This window comes from Salmo trutta, chromosome 10 (genome assembly GCF_901001165.1).
Source record: "Salmo trutta chromosome 10, fSalTru1.1, whole genome shotgun sequence".
NCBI classification, from domain to species: Eukaryota; Metazoa; Chordata; class Actinopteri; order Salmoniformes; family Salmonidae; genus Salmo; species Salmo trutta.
The window spans coordinates 14,467,195-14,487,634 of NC_042966.1; the positions used below are offsets into that span (position 1 = coordinate 14,467,195).

Sequence of the window (20,440 nt, forward strand, 5' to 3'; positions counted from 1 at the left end):
AAAATGGTGCTCCATCTCCAAAATTCCTAATTGAAGTATCTACAATAGAATCAGTTCAAGGCAAATGCATCTTACATGGCACGCTGTTCACTATAAAGTGCACTACCCACTATACCAGCATTGGGCTCTGGTCAAAGGTAGTTCACTATGTAGGAAATAGCGGCCAGTTCAGACAACCCTTGTTTGGTGGTGGGCGTCTGCAGCCAGAAGCTCTGATCTGAGCGGGACGGCAACGGCAAAATAGATGTTGAAACAATTACCTGCTGTGCCCTGGATGTTCCCGCTCCCCAGGGAAACTCCAAAAAGAGGATGGCAGGAGAGAATTGTAACCAAATGGATGCATTTCTGCTTGGGTGGGGAGAACACTAATAAACTAGGTGGCTCCACAGCTGGGGCCATAGCCCTTGGAGCTAAAGTGGAGACCTGGGATGAGATCCTGTCAGAGGAAGTCCATCATGGAGGACTGGTACTGTATGACTGTTTGTCAGTAAGTGGATAGGTTGAGTGATGGATAGGTGTACAGAAGCAATACAGCCAATACACACAAGCTCACGCACAGTCAGTATGCTGGAATTCAGCTGCACCCACACACGCTCTTCCCCCACCCCCCACCTCAGAGGAACAGGAGACAGCCAGGGAGCCACTGACACTTTCCCTCTCTTCCTCATTTGCAATTTAGCTTCAGAGAGAAGTTGGACGCCTTTCTGATCACAATGCTAATAGCTAAGCAGTAAGCTCAAGACGAGGATGGAACCATCATTGAGTGGCTGTGTGAAGTGTATGACAGAGCTCTGACAGAGCCGCGGAGACAGGAGGTGAGCGGCACTAATGGAAACTGAAGGAAGGCTCTAACGGAAACTGAAGGAAGGCTCTAACGGAAATTGAAGGAAGGCTCTAACGGAAACTGAGGGAAGGCTCTAACGGAAACTGAGGGAAGGCTCTAACGGAAACTGAGGGAAGGCTCTAACGGAAACTGAGGGAAGGCTCTAACGGAAACTGAGGGAAGGCTCTAACGGAAACTGAGGGAAGGCTCTAACGGAAACTGAGGGAAGGCTCGCGTCGCCTACAACTTTAATTTGAGCAGCCGTCAAACAGCGGGACACCGTTTCATCTCGATAGAAGGCAGCGATAAAACCAACATTGCACACTGATTCATACAGCCCCCCCTGAAACACCTGCATGCTTGGGAACGGGCCAAATGTAACTGTTTGCATATCAAGTATAGGAGACGGCTATAAGCACAGTCGCGACTTGACTGTTAATATATGGATTATAAGATATCTTAGATATCCCGAGGATTACCCGAGGAGCTTGTCCTTGTTCTGTTCCACCACTGTAGGAGCAACGTTGGAGACCACCACCTGCATATCCATCAGATTCACCACGGATACCTGGGGAACAGGGTTCAATCAGATGATCAATGGTACAGACACAAAACAAGCATCTATTTCCCTCCCCTCCGTAACTTCCACAAATAAGCTTTAACGTTGGACAGCAGGTTAAACCACACGGAAAATCTCCCTGTAGTTTGTGCAGTACCCATGAAATGAAGCTTCCCATTGGAATTAGATGAACTTAGCCGCAGCGTGGTTCCTCTCGTTCAGGCAAGGCTCTGGCCGAGCCAGCCTCTTCTTTCATTAAGAGCAAAGGGAGTAAAATAGGCTGCTCAAGGCCGCAATGTATAATCAATGGTCCCCATCTGCCCTGGGACAGTTCAATTTGCAACAAACTGGGAAGAGGCCAGCACGGAAGGAACACACATTCATCTACTCTCTCGGGGATAGCTAGCCTATCTACCACAAGGCTGGCACAGGACACGGACCATTGATTAGCTGGAGTAGCAACACCATGCTTTTTTACAAATGCAATTCCCGTGGGAAGCTTTTGAGTGTGTCTTTTGGGAGGGCTGGGGTGTTTAATGCCAATATACACCTGGGGAGCGGAGATATTGATATTGTGGATATCGACACACTTAATGTTGGTCCCTCAGTTATTTTTAAAAGAGCCATAAGCTGGAATTGATCAAGAAGAAGGCTATGAAAAGCTGGCACTGACAGAACTTAGCATTGAACAAAGACTCTGTGGGCACCAGATGGAGACCAATGGCTTTTCAGGGCACAGCGACAGAAATAGAACGGCTAGAACGGACATACCCGTTCAATTCTCTGGGAGCAGGACAAACTCACCACCACCTCTGCCTTGCTGCTCAGCCCCCCCTCGCCGTAATTGTCGGTGGCGACCACTTCAAACTTGAAGTAGGACCGTCGCATGTTCCTGTACATAATGGCAGTCTTGATGACGCCGGTGTAGGGCTCGATGACAAAGCCATCCTTGCCGTCGGTGGTGGGGGGGATAATAATCCTGTATTGCATGGAGCTGTAATTCCCTGTGTCCTTGTCCAGGGCCTGAGACAGACAAACACAGACACATGGGAGTCAAAGGATTCAAGAGGTTCAAACACAGCAGCGTCATCAACAACAACACAACATCAAGATACAGATCAACTCATCCATCGAAAATGAAAGGGCACAGATTGATTCTTGGGGCAGTTGTAGTTCTCAATTCTTGCTGTAGGGGGAGTCTTTGAGCTGCGAGCCACTCTCCAACAGAAAAACTCCTGTCAATCTGCCCAGCTGATTTCACCATTTGCCACATTGCTCTGCAGTGACATTGATTTATAATACCTTTCTACGACTGGGACTGAGTGTGACAGCACTGTGCCCTGCCCCGCCGGAGTCATTAATACAAATTAGATATTTCCTATATTCTGCAAGATTCATCCAACTCAATCGTACACCACAGGCTAACACTATATATCTAAAATGTTCTTCCACCACCTGGGTTAGTTATTGGTGATACCAGACCAGACCAGACCAGGAAAGAACACATCAGTCTATGAATGCAGAGTGAAAATGTGGCACAGAGACAGCGCAAGCGGAGAAAGGAGAGCTCTTTGACTGTGTTCTGAAAGAAAGCCCAACCTGTTTGAAACTGTGGATCAGATTTGAGGCTGATTTGCTGTGAAACCCTCATGCCATTGGATTTGTTCTTTGCAGAGGTTCCTCTTTGTTCTCCTATATATACAGAGACACAAATGCATTCCTCCAAAACGACTTACAGTAATTATCAGATCAATGTGTCCTTCACAGACAACATGTGTCGCTTAGACAACGAGTCATTATTTATTTCTACATTGCCACGTCTCGCTTCTGTCTCTCGCTCTCTCCCCGCATGAAAAAAAATACTCTAATATTCACTGTGGTGTTTTTGCGGACTTTACTGTTGTATTCACTGTAGTGTATTTGTGGACTGTAGTACAGTATACTGTAGTATTTACTGAAGTGTTTTTGCAGACATTACTGTAGTTTTTACTATAGCGTTTTTGTTTTATTATCTTTGACATAGAAGTGGAGGCTTTTTTTCTTTCAGGAAACCTGTAGGAAAAATACGAAGAGAGACATTTCCATAACCTGTAGGTTGGTGGTACTAAGGACTGTATGGATAGTTCAGAGCTTCTGTTCTTTTCTACACACTTTAGGGAACACAATATGGTTTATACTTGGCATGTAGGTTCCTCACTTATGGGTGACACAAATTGCGACATGCGGGAGGGGAAAAGGCAGGGTATATGCAAATGAAATACTGTAATATTTACTATAGTTAAAAAAAGTGTAGTGTTTTTGCGGGCTGTAGTGTTACGGCAGACGTTACTGTAGTATTTACTACAGTGTTTTTTGTTGTTGTAGATAACTGTAGTATGTACTGTGGTATTTACTGTAGTAGTGTACAGTATACTACAACATTCTATAGTAAGTACTACACATGATTGAGGGATACTACAGTGTGTAGTATAGCATTCTACAGTATACTACAGTTTGCTACATAATTCTGTAGTAAGTACTGTAGTATTCCATAGTAAACTGTAGTATGTTCTCATGTGTGTCCATCTATCCCTTCTTCAGGTTATACACCACTCCACAGGGGTTTAGATTCCTTCTTTCTCCCTAAAAACCTATTTAAAGAAGGATTTCAAAGTAGATTAGTCTAATCTTAGAGATACTGAGCGGCTTTTACAGAAATCTATATTCAGATCTTCTATGAATTTCCGATTAGTTAAGCAACAGGGAATAGGTATGAATACTAAAGAGGAAGATATTGACCCGGACGATGAGTGAAACACCTGAGAAAGTTGAATGATACCGTTAGGAGATGGAACCAGTGGGAGTCTCAGCTCAGTAAATCTTTGACCCAGTAATTCCATTACCTCCTGGTCGAAAGGATTATCTCTCTTTAGAGGCTCCTGGCAAACCCGTTTGCAACTGTGTGCTCTGCACTAACAGTCTTGCTGCCTACTCCAGTTGCACACAGACATGGTACAGGCAGATACAGACATGGTAGAGGCAGATACAGGCAGAGACAGACATGGTAGAGGCAGATACAGACAGACATGGTAGAGGCAGATACAGACAGACATGGTAGAGGCAGATACAGACAGACATGGTAGAGGCAGATACAGACAGACATGGTAGAGGCAGATACAGACAGACAGACAGACAGACAGACAGACAGACAGACAGACAGACAGACAGACAGACAGACAGACAGACAGACAGACAGACAGACAGACAGACATCTACGGCTCTGCAACAGAGCATGAGATGCAAATGACCATCCAGCGGGTAGTGATTAGGATTATAATGAAAGGTGCCCTTGTGTGGACGCTGTATAGTCTGCCCTCATCACTGCGCGTGCACGCACGCCCACCCACCCACCCAACAGGTGTCACAGTGGCTTTAGCTACAAAAGGTGCGAAAAATAAACGCCAAAACAACACGTTGAACATGTGAATGCACACCCTGGCGCACACCCAGGGAATAATTCCCTTTCACACAGGATGGTGTGGCATGCGATTGACAGGTGTGTGGACATTTGTATGTGAGAGCCTCTACGGCCTTAGCATTCTAAGTATTGCCAGGGGTGTCAGAAAGTCTCAGATGTTAGAGCCTCCAGCTGGTAATGCATTGTCAACACGGGCCAAAGATACCGGCAGGGAAAATAACAGTCCTCCCAGGATTACAGCTACAAAACTCTGCATTTCAAATGCAAACACAGATAATCACTCAACCAGACACATTTTTGGGGCGTAAAACCTTTCTGTTCCTTTGGCTGGTTTCATTGAGAGGAGGAGTGATCGTGAAATGTGTCACGTATATTTGACGATGTTTTGATAGTTCCATTTTAGAAAAGTTCAATTGTAGAAAATAATTGGTTGTTCTTTTAAGACACCAATTGCACTATCTAGAAGTGGTACACTTAGGCTGTGTTCAGACAGGCAGCCCAATTCTGATCTTTTTTTCACTAATTGGTCTTTTGACCAATCAGATCAGTGCTGAAAAAGCTTTGGGAAAAATAAACAGAATTGGGCTGCCTGTCTAAACGCAGCCTTTGTGTTTGAAAAGAGCTGGTTGTACCTGAACTTGTAGTACAGAAGTGAATGTTTTGGCGTCCTCTGCCACTCCTCCCAGGTACAAGGATTTGGTAAAGACAGGAGGGTGATCATTCTCATCCCAAACGTCAATGAACACCCTCGCTGTGTTAGCTGCAAACAGAGGAGAAAGAAACAACGAATTCAAAATGAACCCCCAGAGAAAAGGTGAATCTCATTTGGATTAAATGGAAATGGAAAAAAACTAGAGGGCATGTCTAAACAGCCTAAATGTGCATCATATACAAAATAGTAAGTCTACAATTCACTGCCAACACACTGATTTAGACGTTTGACTAATATAGTACAACACTGCATTGCGGTTTGTCATAGTAAAAAGCCAAGCCACATCCTGAAGGGTTACAACTGCGCCGAGGGACCTTGCCAAATAAAATGCTATACATCATCTGACAAAATGCTCTGGGACCGACCAAGGGGACAGTAGTCGGCACATTTGTCGTTTATCCCTGCCAGGATGTCCAATGTTACAGCGGACGACAACACTAAACGGGCAACAACAGGAGAGTACCTGCTGCTGCGATGCAACACACACAGACACATGCACGCACACGCAAATGTACGCACGCAGGCACACAAGCCACACACACACACATGCCCCTGTTGAATCAGTGAGGTGGCTCTAATCACTTGAACAAAGTGTCTTCATTATACAGTTGATGGGTGGCCACCTTCATAGCCAAACGCAACGGGGAGAACCCATCCACACTACGCTCGAGAGCAGCCATTTAACACTCCACCTCCTCCAGTGGAATGAATCAAACATCATCAATAGCCCCCCCCCCCCCCCCCCCCCCCCATGATGATACTCCCACCGCATCTCAACTCTAGCTGCCAGGCCTGCTTCAGTGGAACGAGGAATTAATCTATTGCCATTGGGTGTCCTCGATCACGTTTGCTGCTGCCCCATCTCAGCTTGAATGACACATAGTGAGTGGCCAGGGTATATATAAGTCAAACCATTACAAGGAGGGGGAAATGCAACAATTTTCAGTCAATTGAGTATGAGTAAAGAGAAACCTGCAATATCTATTACAAAGCGCAATACAAAAATATCTATCTGTGTATAACATACAGCAGTGACTATATCCACAAGTGTTTCCTTCATTCGAGATGTAAGTGGCTAACAGCGCTATTGGAATCAAATTGATTTGAGTGATTTGTTTCTGCATATTGAGGAGACACGATAAGATTGGCAAGAAATGAATGACTTGTTTAATCTGCCACATGAACCAGTAACTGCTTAATTAAAATGTATCCTCCGCTGCAACTCAGCACGATGTTGACTAATTAGAAAACTAAATAACGTGAAAGGACGAGGCGTGCTTTTAGTCTTCTGGAAAAAAGCAAAGATGGGAAATAATTTACAGCTAAATGCCAGACACATTTCTGTTACAAGAGAGAGAAAGACGGTAGAAACAAACATTTGAATTACTCCAATTAAGGCCGTAAAAAGCTGTTTGGCCGACAATTGCCTTCAGTTATTCAAACTCTCTGAGGCAATTAACCCACAGAAGGCTTTTGCTACTACGGCTGGCCATGTAAAACAACACATTTCACTGCACCTATCCGGTATATGTGACAATAAAACATACAAAAAGAAGAAGACTTTTAGCCCTGGGCAAAAGTAAAGCACTATATAGGAAACAGGGTGCAATTTCCCAAGTGACAGTTTAAATGGCAGGCAGGCTTACTCTTGGAGGGCGCTCTGAGATTGGAACCGACCACTCCCATGGAGTCTGCCTCCACTTTGAGGATGTAGCTGGCATTGGTCTCGTAGTCCAGCTGCTTGGCCGTAGAGAACACCCCGGTGCTGTTGTTGAGCCGGAATACGCCTGGGAGATACATTCAGATCAACAGAGTAGAGCTAGAGTCAGCACCGTATCATATCAGTCCGGGGAGAGGAGGGAGACACGCATAATGCACAGAGCAGAGCAGAGCTAGCACCATATCAGAATGTATCAGTCCCTAGGTAGAATGACACCTCCCCAAATCCCAGTGTGTGTAGTGTCAAGTGTTGAGGCACGACACCAGAGAGAGATCACTCTACACTGGAGAATCACTGAGTCACTGATTGTTTTTTTTTGTGAAAGGCATAATTGATGACTTACACTGAAACACATAGCTAGTACTCACTTTTCAGACCTAGAAATTAATTCCCCCAGCACGCCATAAACGTTGAAAGCCACAACGATGAAGGACACTGTCATTATCTTCCCGAGCTTCTTCATTGAATCTAATGAGAGTTAAAAGTGAAACCAATTCCCTTTGTTTCCAAATGAATAAATGCTTCAGATGCAGTTTTAGTGCAAGGCTCAATATGGGGATGCAATTTGATATTTTCCCCACTCTGAAAAGCATGAGCCTCGGTTTTAATCATGGTGAGGAATGGTGGGAGGACGGTAGGGTCTAATCATCCCTCAGGGAACTTCTACATGGCAGAAACTGTCAGCAACAGGGGACACTGACTAGTGCACACAAACATACACACACTTTGGTAGACTTAGGGGCAAAAAAAGAGCGCAGTCTCAGGACAGATGGTACTCTTTTAGGTCCTTTAGACCATGACTATGACAGTGTATATCTTACATTGAACATATTTTACATTACCCCTCGCTCAAGGCAAATGGTGAAATCATTCTGAGGTGCGGAGGGTTCATAACTAAATGATGAGAAAGTAAGTGACTGACTAGAGCCACTGTTCCTAGGCCGTCATTGTAAATAAGAATGTTCTTAACTGACTTGCCTAGTTAAATAAAGGTTAAATAAAAATATCAATAAATAGAGCTGTGTAGAGCCACATAGAGCTGTAAAGAGCCATATAGAGCCATATAGAGCTGTAAAGAGCCATATAGAGCCATATAGAGCTGTAAAGAGCCATATAGAGCTGTATAGAGCTGTATAGTCACATAGAACTGTATAGAGCTATATCGAGCTGTATCGAGCTATATAGAGCCACAGAGCTGTATAGAGTCACATATTGCTGTATCGAGCTGTATAGAGCCACATAGAGCTGTATAGAGCCACATAGAGCTGTATAGAGCCACATAGAGCTGTATAGAGCCACAGAGCTGCATGCATGGCTCTGAGTGACCTCATCACTTCTTCATGTTGTTTATAGTGTGTCAGAATAAATGAGTGGCACTATCACTGCTGTATAGAAAATGATAACATGGCCTCTGGAACTAGGTCAAAGGTATAGTGTAGGTTACAGTATGCTACTCACCTCCCTCATTGCCCTCCACTATAGAGTAAATTATTGTTTGATTGATAGCAGCAGCCAGGATGACCCCGACCACCTTCCCCACCTTAGCCATCTCACTCACCGGGGGAAACCTGGAAGAAAAAACACACACACACACACACACACACACACACACACACACACACACACACACACACACACACACAGAAATTACCCAATTTTTTCAGGCCACATGTTAGCTATTGATCTCTGCCAGCGCTATAATCCGCATTCCATACCGCACTGCTGTTCATACTAATACCATAGGCACAACATCTTTAGGTCCTAAAGGGTATTTTTCATATTTTCCATTTAAATCAGCGATTGACTTTCTGACTAATTAGAGCTGTTAATTGACCAAAAAAGTGCCAGAGAGGAATAAGCAACTGCAGGACTATGGTCCTTGAGGCATTGAGTTGGGCACCCTTGCCATTGGGCATGTGTTTTATTCCACTTCCTTAGACCTAAAACTCTATCTGACGTACTGTAGTTGGAAAAGACAAGCAGCAAAAACACCCACTTATATACAGAGGAGTTGGAACAAACAGAGGAAAAGTAGACAAACTACCCACTTACTTTTACACAGAGAAGTGTCCTGCTAACCCAGGATATGACTGACTGTGGAGCAACCTTGTTTACAAATCATTTCTGCATGATATGGTGTAATGACAACATTAATGGAAACACTGGCAGAGATACTGTAATTGCTTTGCCAAATAGCTTGATTATACATACTCCTACTTGGCACTGTGAAATCTCCCAGGTCAATTTCATTTAATTAAATAAACTCAATTCATGTGGTCTCTGATCACAGCTGGTTCACCTCGAAAATATTGGCAATTAACTAGGTAAGTTATCACAATTTCATAAAAATTCCGTTGATTTGACTCATATCACAAACAAAATGTGCATGTTAAAAGCAACTGAATGGCAGATTAAATGGGCGTAAGGCAAGTAAAGCAAACATCAAAAAGCTGTGGTGGATGCAGACATTCCACGGAGGGTCTTGAAGGTCTCAATGAAAGACAGGGAAGGTTCTCCCAGTCAGTAATCCCAACATATTTCAAACTGACCACCATTGTCCCTGTTCCCAAGAAATTTACGATAACCTGTCTTAGTGACTATCCCTCTATAGCACTCAGATCTGTTAATTATGAAGTGCTTTGATAGGCTGGTCATGACATACATCAACATCATCATCCCAGACATCCTAGACACACAACAATTCGCATACCGCACCAACAGATAAACAGAGGACGCAATCTCAACTGCACTTCATACGCCATCTCCCACCTGCACAAGAGGGGAAATGTGGGAATGCTGAACATAGACTACAGCTCAGTGTTCAACACCATACAAGCTCATCACCAAGCTGGAGACCCTGGGACTGAACAACTCCCTCTGCAACTGGATCCTGGACTTCCTAATGGGCCAGCCCCAGGTGGTGAGAGTAGGCAACAACACCTCTGCTACACTGACCCTCAACTGAGGGCCCCTCAGGGGTGTGTGCTTAGTCCCCTCCTGTACTCCCTGTTCACCCACGACTGCATGGCCACGTACAACTCCAATACCATCATCAAGTTTGCTGACGACATGACGGCGTTAGGCCTGATCACCGACGGCGATGAGACAGCCTACAGGAGGAGGTCAGAGACTTCGCAGTGTGGTGCCAGGACAACAACCTCTGCCTTAATGTCAGTAATACCAAGGACCTGATCGTGGACTACAGGAGAAAGAAAGGAGAGCGTGGCTGTAGTGGAGTGGGTCTAGTTCCTTGGCGCCCACATCACTAAGGACTTAACATGGTCCACACACACCAGCACAGTCATAAAAAGGGCACGACAGCACTTCTTCCCCCTCAGGAAGCTGAAAAGATTTGGTATGGGCCCTCATATCCTCAAAAAGGTTGTACAGCTGCACCACCGAGAGCCTCTTGACTGGCTGCATCACCGCTTAGTATGGCAAATGCACCGCCCTCGACCGCAAAGCTCTACAGAGGGTGGTGTGGACAGTCCAATACATCACTGGGGCCGAGCTCCCTGCCATTAAGGACCTTTATATCAGGCGGTGTCAGAGGAAGGGCCGGAAAATTGACATAGATTCCAGCCACCCAAGTCATAGACTGTTCACTCTGCTACTGCCCGGCAAACAGTACCGGAGCATCGGCTCTCGGACCAACAGGTTCCAAAACAGCTTCTATCCCCAAGCCATAAGAGTGTTAACTAGCCATAAGGCTGTTAAATACTTAAATGGTTACCCTGATGATCTGCACTGACCCTACCTTGCACTGACTCTATGCACACTCCCAAGATTATATAAACACTAGTACACTGACACTCTCACACAAACAACACACATTCACTACATACACACACACACACACACACACCTCAAGAACACATATCGATTAAACACAAACACACAAAAACACTTTTACACTCATATGCTGCTGCTACACTGTTCTTTATTTTACATTTATTATTATCTATCCTGATGCCTAGTCACTTTACCCTGCCTTCATGTACACATCTACCTCAAACACCTTATTATTATCATCATCATCTATCCTGATGCCTAGTCACTTTCCACTGCCTTCATGTACATACAGTGCATATGGAAATTATTCAGACTGCTTCACTTTTCCACATTTTGGTACGTTACAGCCTTATTCTAAAATGTATTCAATTGTTTATTTTTCTCATCAATCTACACACAATACCCCATAATGACAACGCAAAAACAGGTTTTTGGCTGCGATTACAGCCTCAAGTCTTCTTGGGTATGACGCTACAAGCTTGGCGCACCTGTAATTGGAGAGTTTCTCCCATTCCTCTCTGCGGATCTTCTCAAGCTCTGTCAGGTTGGATGGGGAGTGTCGCTGCACAACTATTTTCAGGTCTCTCCAGAGATGTTCGATCGGGTTCAAGTCCGGGCTCTGGCTGGGCCATTCAAGGACATTCAGAGACTTGTCCCAAAGCCACTCCTACAATGTCTTGGCTGTGTGCTTAGTGTCGTTGTCCTGTTGGAAGGTGAACCTTTGCCCCAGTCTGAGGTCCTGAGCACTCTGGAGCAGGATTTCATCATGGATCTCTCTGTATTTTGCTCCGTTCATCTTTCCCTTTATCCTGACTAGTCTCCCAGTCCCTGCAGCTGAAAAAGATCCTACAGCATGATGCTGCCACCACCATGCTTCACCGTAGGGATGGTGCCAGGTTTCCTCAAGACTTGATGCTTGGCATTCAGGCCAAAGAGTTGAATCTTGGTCTCATCAGACCAGATAATCTTGTTTCTCATGGTCTGAGAGTCCTTTAGGTGCCTTTTGGCAAACTCCAAGTGGTCTGTCATGCGCCTTTTACTGAGGAGTGGCTTCCCTCTGGCCACTCTACCATAAAGGCCTGATTGGTGGAGTGCTGCAGAGATGGTTGTCCTTCTGGATGGTTCTCCCATCTCCACAGAGGAACTCTGGAGCTCTGTCAGAGTGACCATCGGGTTCTTGCTCACCTCCCTGACCAAGGCCCTTCTCCGCAGATTGCTCAGTTTGGCCGAGCAGTCAGCTCTAGGAAGAGTCTTGGTAGTTCCAAACTTCTTCCATTTAAGAATGATGGAGGCCACTGTGTTCTTGGGGACCTTCAATGCTGCAGAAAAGTTTTGGTTCCCGTCCCCAGATATGTGCCTCAATACAATCCTGTCTCTGAGCTCTACGGACAATTCCTTCGACCTCATGGCTTGGTTTTTGCTCTGACATGCACTGTCAACTGTGGGACCTTATATTGACAGGTGTGTGCCTTTGCAAATAATGTCCAATTAATTTAATTTACCACAGGTGGACTCCAATCAAGTTGTAAACATGGAAACAGGATGCACCTGAGCTCAATTTCAAGTCTCATAGCAAAGCATCTGAATACTTTTTTAGATTCAACAAACCTGTTTTCGCTTTTTCATTATGGGTTATTGTGTGTAGATTGAAGAGGATCTTTTTTTCATCCATTTTAGAATAAGGCTGTAACATAACACAATGTGGAAAAAGGGAAGAGGTCTGAATACTTTCCGAATGCACTGTATCTACCTCATACCTCGTACCCCTGCACATTGACTTGCCACTGGAATATTTAGTGTGAGAGGACAGAGTGTTTTGTCCTACAAGGTGAATGGTGTTAACTAAGGACATCTTTGTAACCTGTTGTGACATTTTATTGACAAAGAAGAATATGACAAGAGATAGGAATATTCAAGTGAATCTTCTTGCGTCATTGTGTACTGTTTTCACAAGATATATTATAAATTGCAATACAATATGGAATTTACAAATTGCCATGCAATCTTAACCCTTGGAGACCCCAACCTAACAATATAACATATGTTTTTATTAACACAATTGCAAACCACATCACCCAAGGGCAGTTTATCACTGTATTTCTGTCGTTCTTTATTGGTAAAATGTAAAGGCCTGAGATCACCCTTCTGTAAAGCTGAATCGTGTCGTCAAGGCTTGGAATGTCATCAATTGCCAGAGTGACAATTACGCCTCTTGCACTTAATGGTATTCATAAAAAACTATCTTCTGTTTCTCTGGTCTCTTTGCTAACCACAAGCCGCATGATAACAGTAACAATGTGTCAGAAGAACACAAACACCTCCTGCATGGTAATATGGCTGGGCTCAGGAATATTACTCTACCTGCATGCTAACCAATACCTTTCTATAGTCAGGAGCTGAGATTGTATTTCTGATGGGTTGTTGTTCTTAACTTTGGTAGCTGGGCTGACCGTTGGTTCACAGTGATACTGCCTCAGCTCTACTCCCCACCCATCCCCATCCTCACACCTTCCTGTGTCTGCCTCCCTCAAGGTCTCCACGACAACACGGGAGCTGCCTGCCGGGAATCAGTCGCCACATATTTCATGACATGGTGGGCATGTCAGAAACACCCACCCACCCTTCCCTTACACACACACCTATGACACACACACACACACACACACACACACACACACACACACACTGACATGCACATCAATACACTGAGACATACACACCAACACACACAAACTTCTATCCTCCACACACACACACCCACCCCCTCCTGCAGCATGCATGGAGGGAGAGTGCTCCACCTCACACATTCCCAGACAAATCATCCCCACAGTACCAGCCTCTCTTGGAAGGAAGGAGGATATTACTGAGAGTTGAGCTGTAATGCCTTTCTCCTCCAGTTATGAGGCAATTGGATGGCAGTGTGCGAGACGAGTCGCACTTAGACAACACACACACACACACACACACACACACACACACACACTCACGTTTTTTGTTATGCAAGACCATACTGAGGCAACGGGCTCTCAGTAGCTCATTCGCCCCCAGTAATCCCCCCTGACATTTCCCAATCAGCCGCTCCTAGCTGCCAAGTGAGTGGCGAGTGCTGCTCTGTTTGTACAGATAACACAAGAGGATGCTCATCTCTTCCCCTGGCTCTGACACAGCTCTAATGGCCACTCCACATAAGCAGACGGTTAAGTGTGAGAGACTAATGAGGTCCACAAAGCAATGCCCATATCACAGCTAACCCTGTTCCCCCATACACTCTCTGAATCACCATGCTGTACCTACAATCTAGAGCATGGACTGCAGGCTATGGCACCTCGTAATAACTGGAAGGAAAGTTAAGCCTCCAAGCTTATGTAGCTTTCTGGAGGAATTTTAATGGAATGTTTGTGTTTTGAGTTGTTTTCCTCAGAGTGCTGTTAGTCGGTCTAGGAAATATGTAATAATGAATTTAAAAAACATGCTGCACATTCACACCCCTTGACTTTTTCCAAATGTGTTGTGTTACAGCCTGCATTTAAAATGGATTCAATTTAGATTTGTTTGTCACTGGCCAACACACAATACCCCATAATGTCAAACACAGACTCAACCACAATGACCAGGGATGTTTTCCAATGGCTTGCAAAGAAGGGCACCTGTTGGTAGATGGGTAAAAATAAAAATAAAGACATTGACATTCAATATCCGTTTGAGCAAATTTAAGTTATTAATTACACTTTGGATGGTGTATCAATACACCCAGTCACTACAAAGATACAGGCGTCTTTCCTAACTCAGTTGCCGAAGAGGAAGGTAAATCGCTCAGGGATTTCGCCATGAGCCTTTAAAACAGTTAGAGTTTAATGGCTGTGATAGGGGGAAAAAACGGAGGTTGATCAACAACATTGTAGTTATTCTACAATATTAACCTAATTGACAGTGTGAAAAGGAAGACTGTGCAGAATGTTTGCAACAAGGCACTAAAGCAATACTGCAAAAAATGTGGCAAAGAAATGTACTTTTTGTCCTGAATACAAAGTGTTATGTTTGCTTATCCAATACAACACATTACTGAGTACCAGTCTCCATATTTTCAAGCATAGTGGTGGCTGTATAATGTATCCTGCATCATGTATTGTGTATCCTGAGGCTGAATTTATTGTAGTTGGGGATTTCAACAAAGCAAATGAGAAAAAGGCTCCCGAAATTCTATAAACATATTGATTGTTGTACTCGCGCTGCTAAAACTCTTGACCATTGTTATACTACCTTCCAGAATGCATATAAGGACCTCCCCTGCCATCCATTCGGCAAATTGGACCACGATTGCATCTTGCTCCTCCCCTCCTATAGGCTGTCACTCAAACAGGAAGCACCCGTGGTGAGGACTTTTCAACGCTGGTCTGACCAATCGGAATCCACACTTCAAGATTGTTTTGATCACGCGGACCGGGATATGTTCAGAGTAGCTTCAGGAAATAATATCGACACATATACCGATACGGTGAAAGATTTTATCAGGAAGTGCGTATGAGAAGTTGTACCCACTGTGACTATTAAAACCTACCCCAACCAGAAACCGTGGATAGATGGGAGCATATGCGCAAAACTGAAAGTGCAAACCACTGCATTTAACCAGGGCAAAAAGACTGGGAATATGGAAGAATACAAACAGTATAGTTATCCCCTCCGCATAGCAATCAAACAGGCTTAACATCAGTATAGGGACAAAGTTGAGTCCCAGTTCAACAAGACGTATGTGGCAGGGTCTACAGACAATCACGGACTATAAAAGAAAAACCAGCCACGTCGCAGACACAGACGTCTTGCTTCCAGACAGGCTGAACACCTTCTTCGCTCGCATTGAGGATAATACGATCAGGAACCAAGGTAAGACCCAGACGCAGACTGTGTGGAAGTAACAATGTTTATTGTAACAAGGGCAAGAAAACGACAGGTCAAGGCAGGCAGGGGTCGATAATCCAGAGTAGGAGCAAAGGTACAGGACGGCAGGCAAGCTCAGGGACAGGCAGAGTTCAGTAATCCAGAGGTGGAGCAAAGGTACAGGATGGCAGGCAGGGTCAGGGAGAGTGGTCAGGCGGGCGGGTACAGGGTCTAGACAGCCAAGGGTCAAAAACCAGGAGGATGAGAAAAAGAGAGGCTTGGAAAAGACAGGAGCTGACAGGATAAATACTGGTAAGCTTGACAAACAAGACGAACTGGCCCAGACATACAGAAAACACAGGTATAAATACCCAGAGGATAAGTGGGGAAGATGGGCGACACCTAGAGGGAGTGGAGACAAGCACAGGTGAAACAGATCAGGGCGTGACAGTACCCCCCACCCCACACCCACCCCCTTTCTAGGGATGCCACCTGGCGTTCCACCTGGGCGGATACCTGGTTGACTGGGGTGCCAGCGGTGAAAGTCGGCGATGAGGGCCGGGTCCAAGATGTCTTTAGCGGGAACCCAGCACCTCTCCTCCGGGCCATAACCCTCCCTCCCAGTAACCCTCCCAGAGTTGTATCGGCAGTCTCCGAACTCGGATAAGCTCAGATCCTCTCGGGAACATAGATGCCAGGGACTTCCGGAGTTCATCAGCTGCAAGGTGGGGTTAAAGTGATGAGTGAGTTGAGATCCGTCAGTAGTTCTCGGGCTGCCAGCTCATCCTTTACCTCCTCCAATAATCCATTCAGGAACGTGTCGAATAGCACTTCCGGGTTCCAGGTACCCTCCGCTGCTAACGTACGGAACTCCACCGCATAGTCTGCCACACTGAGGTTGTCCTGCTGAAGCAACTTCCGGGCAGCCTCTCTCCCGGACACCGGAGCCTCAAACTTTTCTCACCTCCACCACGAATACCTCCAGACTGAGGCAGATGGTAGATTGTTGCTCCCGCACCACCATGGCACAGGCGAGTGCCCTCCTGAACATCAGCAAAATAATGTACGCTATCTTCGAGTGGTCCGAGGGGAACGAAGAATACTGCAGCTCAAAAATGAGGGAGCACTGGGAGAGAAAGGCCCGGGCAGGTTCTGGAATCTCCATTGCAGCACTCCGGGGGAGGTAAGGGGGCTTCCCGGGAAACCGGGGTGACGGCACTGCTACCAGCCGGGTTACAGAGGGGCTGGGAGGTTACCGTCGCGGTAGGCTGCCTAGTAGGCAACCCACAGAATTGCTCCCGCAATGCGTCCAAGGCTAGGTCGTGACGTTCGGCCACGGCCTGGAACCCTTCCATCAGACCGCGAAGCAACTCCTCGTGCCTACCAATGATGGCTACTTGGGAGATGGCGTTGCGGAGCTGGTATAAGTCTGCTGGGTCAGTCATGGCCAGTTCATACTATCAGGAACCAAGGTAAGACCCAGATGCAGACTGTGCGACGTAACAATGTTTATTGTAGCAACAGGGGCAGGCAAATGACAGGTCAAGGCAGGCAGGGGTCAATAATCCAGAGTAGGAGCAAAGGTACAGGACGGCAGGCAAGCTCAGGTTCAGGGACAAGCAGAGTTCAGTAATCCAAAGGTGGAGCAAAGGTATAGGACGGCAGGCAGGCTCAGGGTCAGGGACAGGCAGAGTGGTCAGGCTGGCGGGTACAGGGTCAGGACAGGGAAGGGTCAAAAACCAGGAGGCCGAGAGAAAAAAAGAGAGGGTGGGAAAAGACAGGCGCTAACAGGACAAACGTAAGCTTGACAAACAAGACGAACTGGCCCAAACAGACAGACAACACAGGTATTTATACCCCGAGGATAAGTGGGGAAGATGGGCAACACCAGGAGGGGGTGGAGACAAGCACAAGGACAGGTGAAACAGATCAGGGGAGACCAATACAGTGCCACCGACACGGCCCGCTATCAAGGACTGTGGGCTCTCCTTCTCCGTGGCCGACGTGAGTAAGACATTTAAGCGTGTTAACCCTAGCAAAAATATATATATATTTTTTATAAAAATAAAATAAAGCCTCACAAGGCTGCCGGCCCAGATGGTATTCCTAGCCACGTCCTCAAAGCATGCACAGACCAGCTGGCTGGTGTGTTTACAGATATATTCAACCAATCCCTATCCCAGTCTGTTGTTCCTGCATGCTTCAAGATGGCCAGCATTGTCCCGGTACCTAAGAAAGCAAACTTAATTGAACTAAATGACTATCGCCCTGTAGCACTCACCTCTGTCATCATGAAGTGCTTTGAGAGACTAGTCAAGGATCATATCACCTCCACCCTACCTGATACCCTAGACCGACTTCAATTTGCTTACCGCCCTAATAGATCCACAGACGATGCAACCACCACCACACTGCACACTGCCCTGTCCCATCTGGACAAGAGGAATACCTATGTAAGAATACTGTTAATTGACTATAGCTCAGCATTCAACACCATAGTACCCTCCAACCTCATCATCAAGCTCAAGGCCCTGGGTCTGAACCCTGCCCTGTGCAACTGGGTCCTTGACTTCCTGACGGGTCGCCCCCAGGTGGTGAAGGTAGGAAACAACACCTCTTCGCTGATCCTGGGGCCCCACAAGGGTGCGTGCTCAGCCCCCTCCTGTACTCCCTGTTCAACCATGACTGTGCGGCCAAGCACGCCGCCAACTCAATCAACTAGTTTGCAGACGAAACAACAGTAGTAGGCTTGATTACCAACAACGATGAGACAGCCTATAGGGAGGAGGGGAGGGCTCTGGGAGTCTGGTGCCAGGAAAATAACCTCTCACTCAACGTCAAGAAAACTAAGGAGACAATAGTGGACTTCAGGAAACAGCAGAGGGAGCACCCCCCTATCTACATCGATGAGACCGTAGTGGAGAAGGTGGAAAGCTTCAAGTTCCTCAGCGTACACATCACTGAAACTGAAATGGTCCACCCACACAGACAGTGTGGTGAAGAAGGTGCAACAGCGCCTCTTCAACCTCAGGAGGCTAAAGAAACTTGGCTTAACACCTAAAACTCTCAAACTTTTACAGATGCACAATTGAGAGCATCCTGTCGGGATGTCTCACTGCCTAGTACGGCAACTGCACCGCCTACAACTGCAAAGCTCTCCACAGGGTGGTGCAGTCTTCCCAACGCATTACCGGGGGCAAACTTCCCTTCTGGACACCTACAGCACCCGATGCCATAGGAAGGCCAAAAAGATCATTAAGGACATCAACCACCCGAGCCACTGCCTGTTCACCCCGCTATCATTCAGAAGGCGAGGTCAGCACAGGTGCATCAAAGCTGGGACGAGAGACTAAAAAACAGCTTCTATCTCAAGGCCATCAGACTGCTAAACAGCCATCACTAGCACATTAAAGGCGGCTGCCTATAGACACGTAGATTAGGAATCACTGACCACTTTTAGAAATGGATCACTAGCCACTTAATTAATGTTTCCGTATCTACAGTAACATTACTCATCTCATATGTATAAACTGCACTCCACACTATTCTACGGTATCTTAGTCACTTTTAAATTGTGTTTTTAACCTTTATTTAACTAGGCAAGTCAGTTAAGAACAAATTCTTATTTACAATGACGGCCTACCAAAAGGCAAAAGGCCTCCTACACATCACAACAAGAGAGACAACACAACACTACACAAAGAGAGAGCTAAGACAACAACATATCAAGGCAGCAACACATGACAACACAGCATGGTAGCAACACAACATAACAACATGGTAGCAACACAACATGGTAGCAGCACAAAACACGGTACAAACATTAGTCAACAGCACAAAGGTCAAGAAGGTAGAGACAACAATACATCACACAAAGCAGCCACAATTGACAGTAATAGTGTCCATGATTGAGTCTTTGAATGAAGAGATTGAGATAAAACTGTCCAGTTTGAGTGTTTGTTGCAGCTCGTTCCAGTCGCTCGCTGCAGCGAACTGAAAAGAGGAGCGACCCAGGGATGTGTGTGCTTTGGGGACCTTTATTAACAGAATGTGACTGGCAGAACAGGTTGCGTATGTGGAGGATGAGGGCTGCAGTAGACATCTCAGATAGGGGGTTCGGAAGTGAGGCCTAAGAGGGTTTTATAAATAAGCATCAACCAGTGGGTCTTGCGACAGGTATACAGAGATGACCAGTTTACAGAGGAGTATAGAGTGCAGTGATGTGTCCTATAAGGAGCATTGGTGGCAAATCTGATGGCCGAACGGTTAAGGACATCTAGCCGCTCGAGACCAACCTTACCTGCCGATCTATAAATTATGTCTCCGTAATCTAGCATGGGTAGGATGGTCATCTGAATCAGGGTTGGATTTCTTTGAAACGTACCCAGAAAGACTCACACCTGTAAATCAATGACATAGTTGATTCTACAATGTATTGACTCAGGGGGGGTGAAAATTTATGTAAATTCTATATTTCTACATTTCATTTTCAACACATTTCC

The 20,440-nt window shown here is 45.8% G+C and overlaps 1 protein-coding gene across 1 annotated transcript in view; it reads right to left on the minus strand.

Moving 5' to 3' along the window:
* Positions 1-20,440, minus strand: part of LOC115201174 (protocadherin-15) — a gene marked incomplete in the record, with an annotated part of 207,797 nt that overhangs the window by 27,289 nt on the left and 160,068 nt on the right. The window contains 5 exon segments of the mRNA XM_029764542.1: positions 1,303-1,391; positions 2,187-2,405; positions 5,472-5,599; positions 7,198-7,338; positions 8,730-8,839. Coding sequence (XP_029620402.1) covers positions 1,303-1,391; positions 2,187-2,405; positions 5,472-5,599; positions 7,198-7,338; positions 8,730-8,839 — 687 coding nt within the window.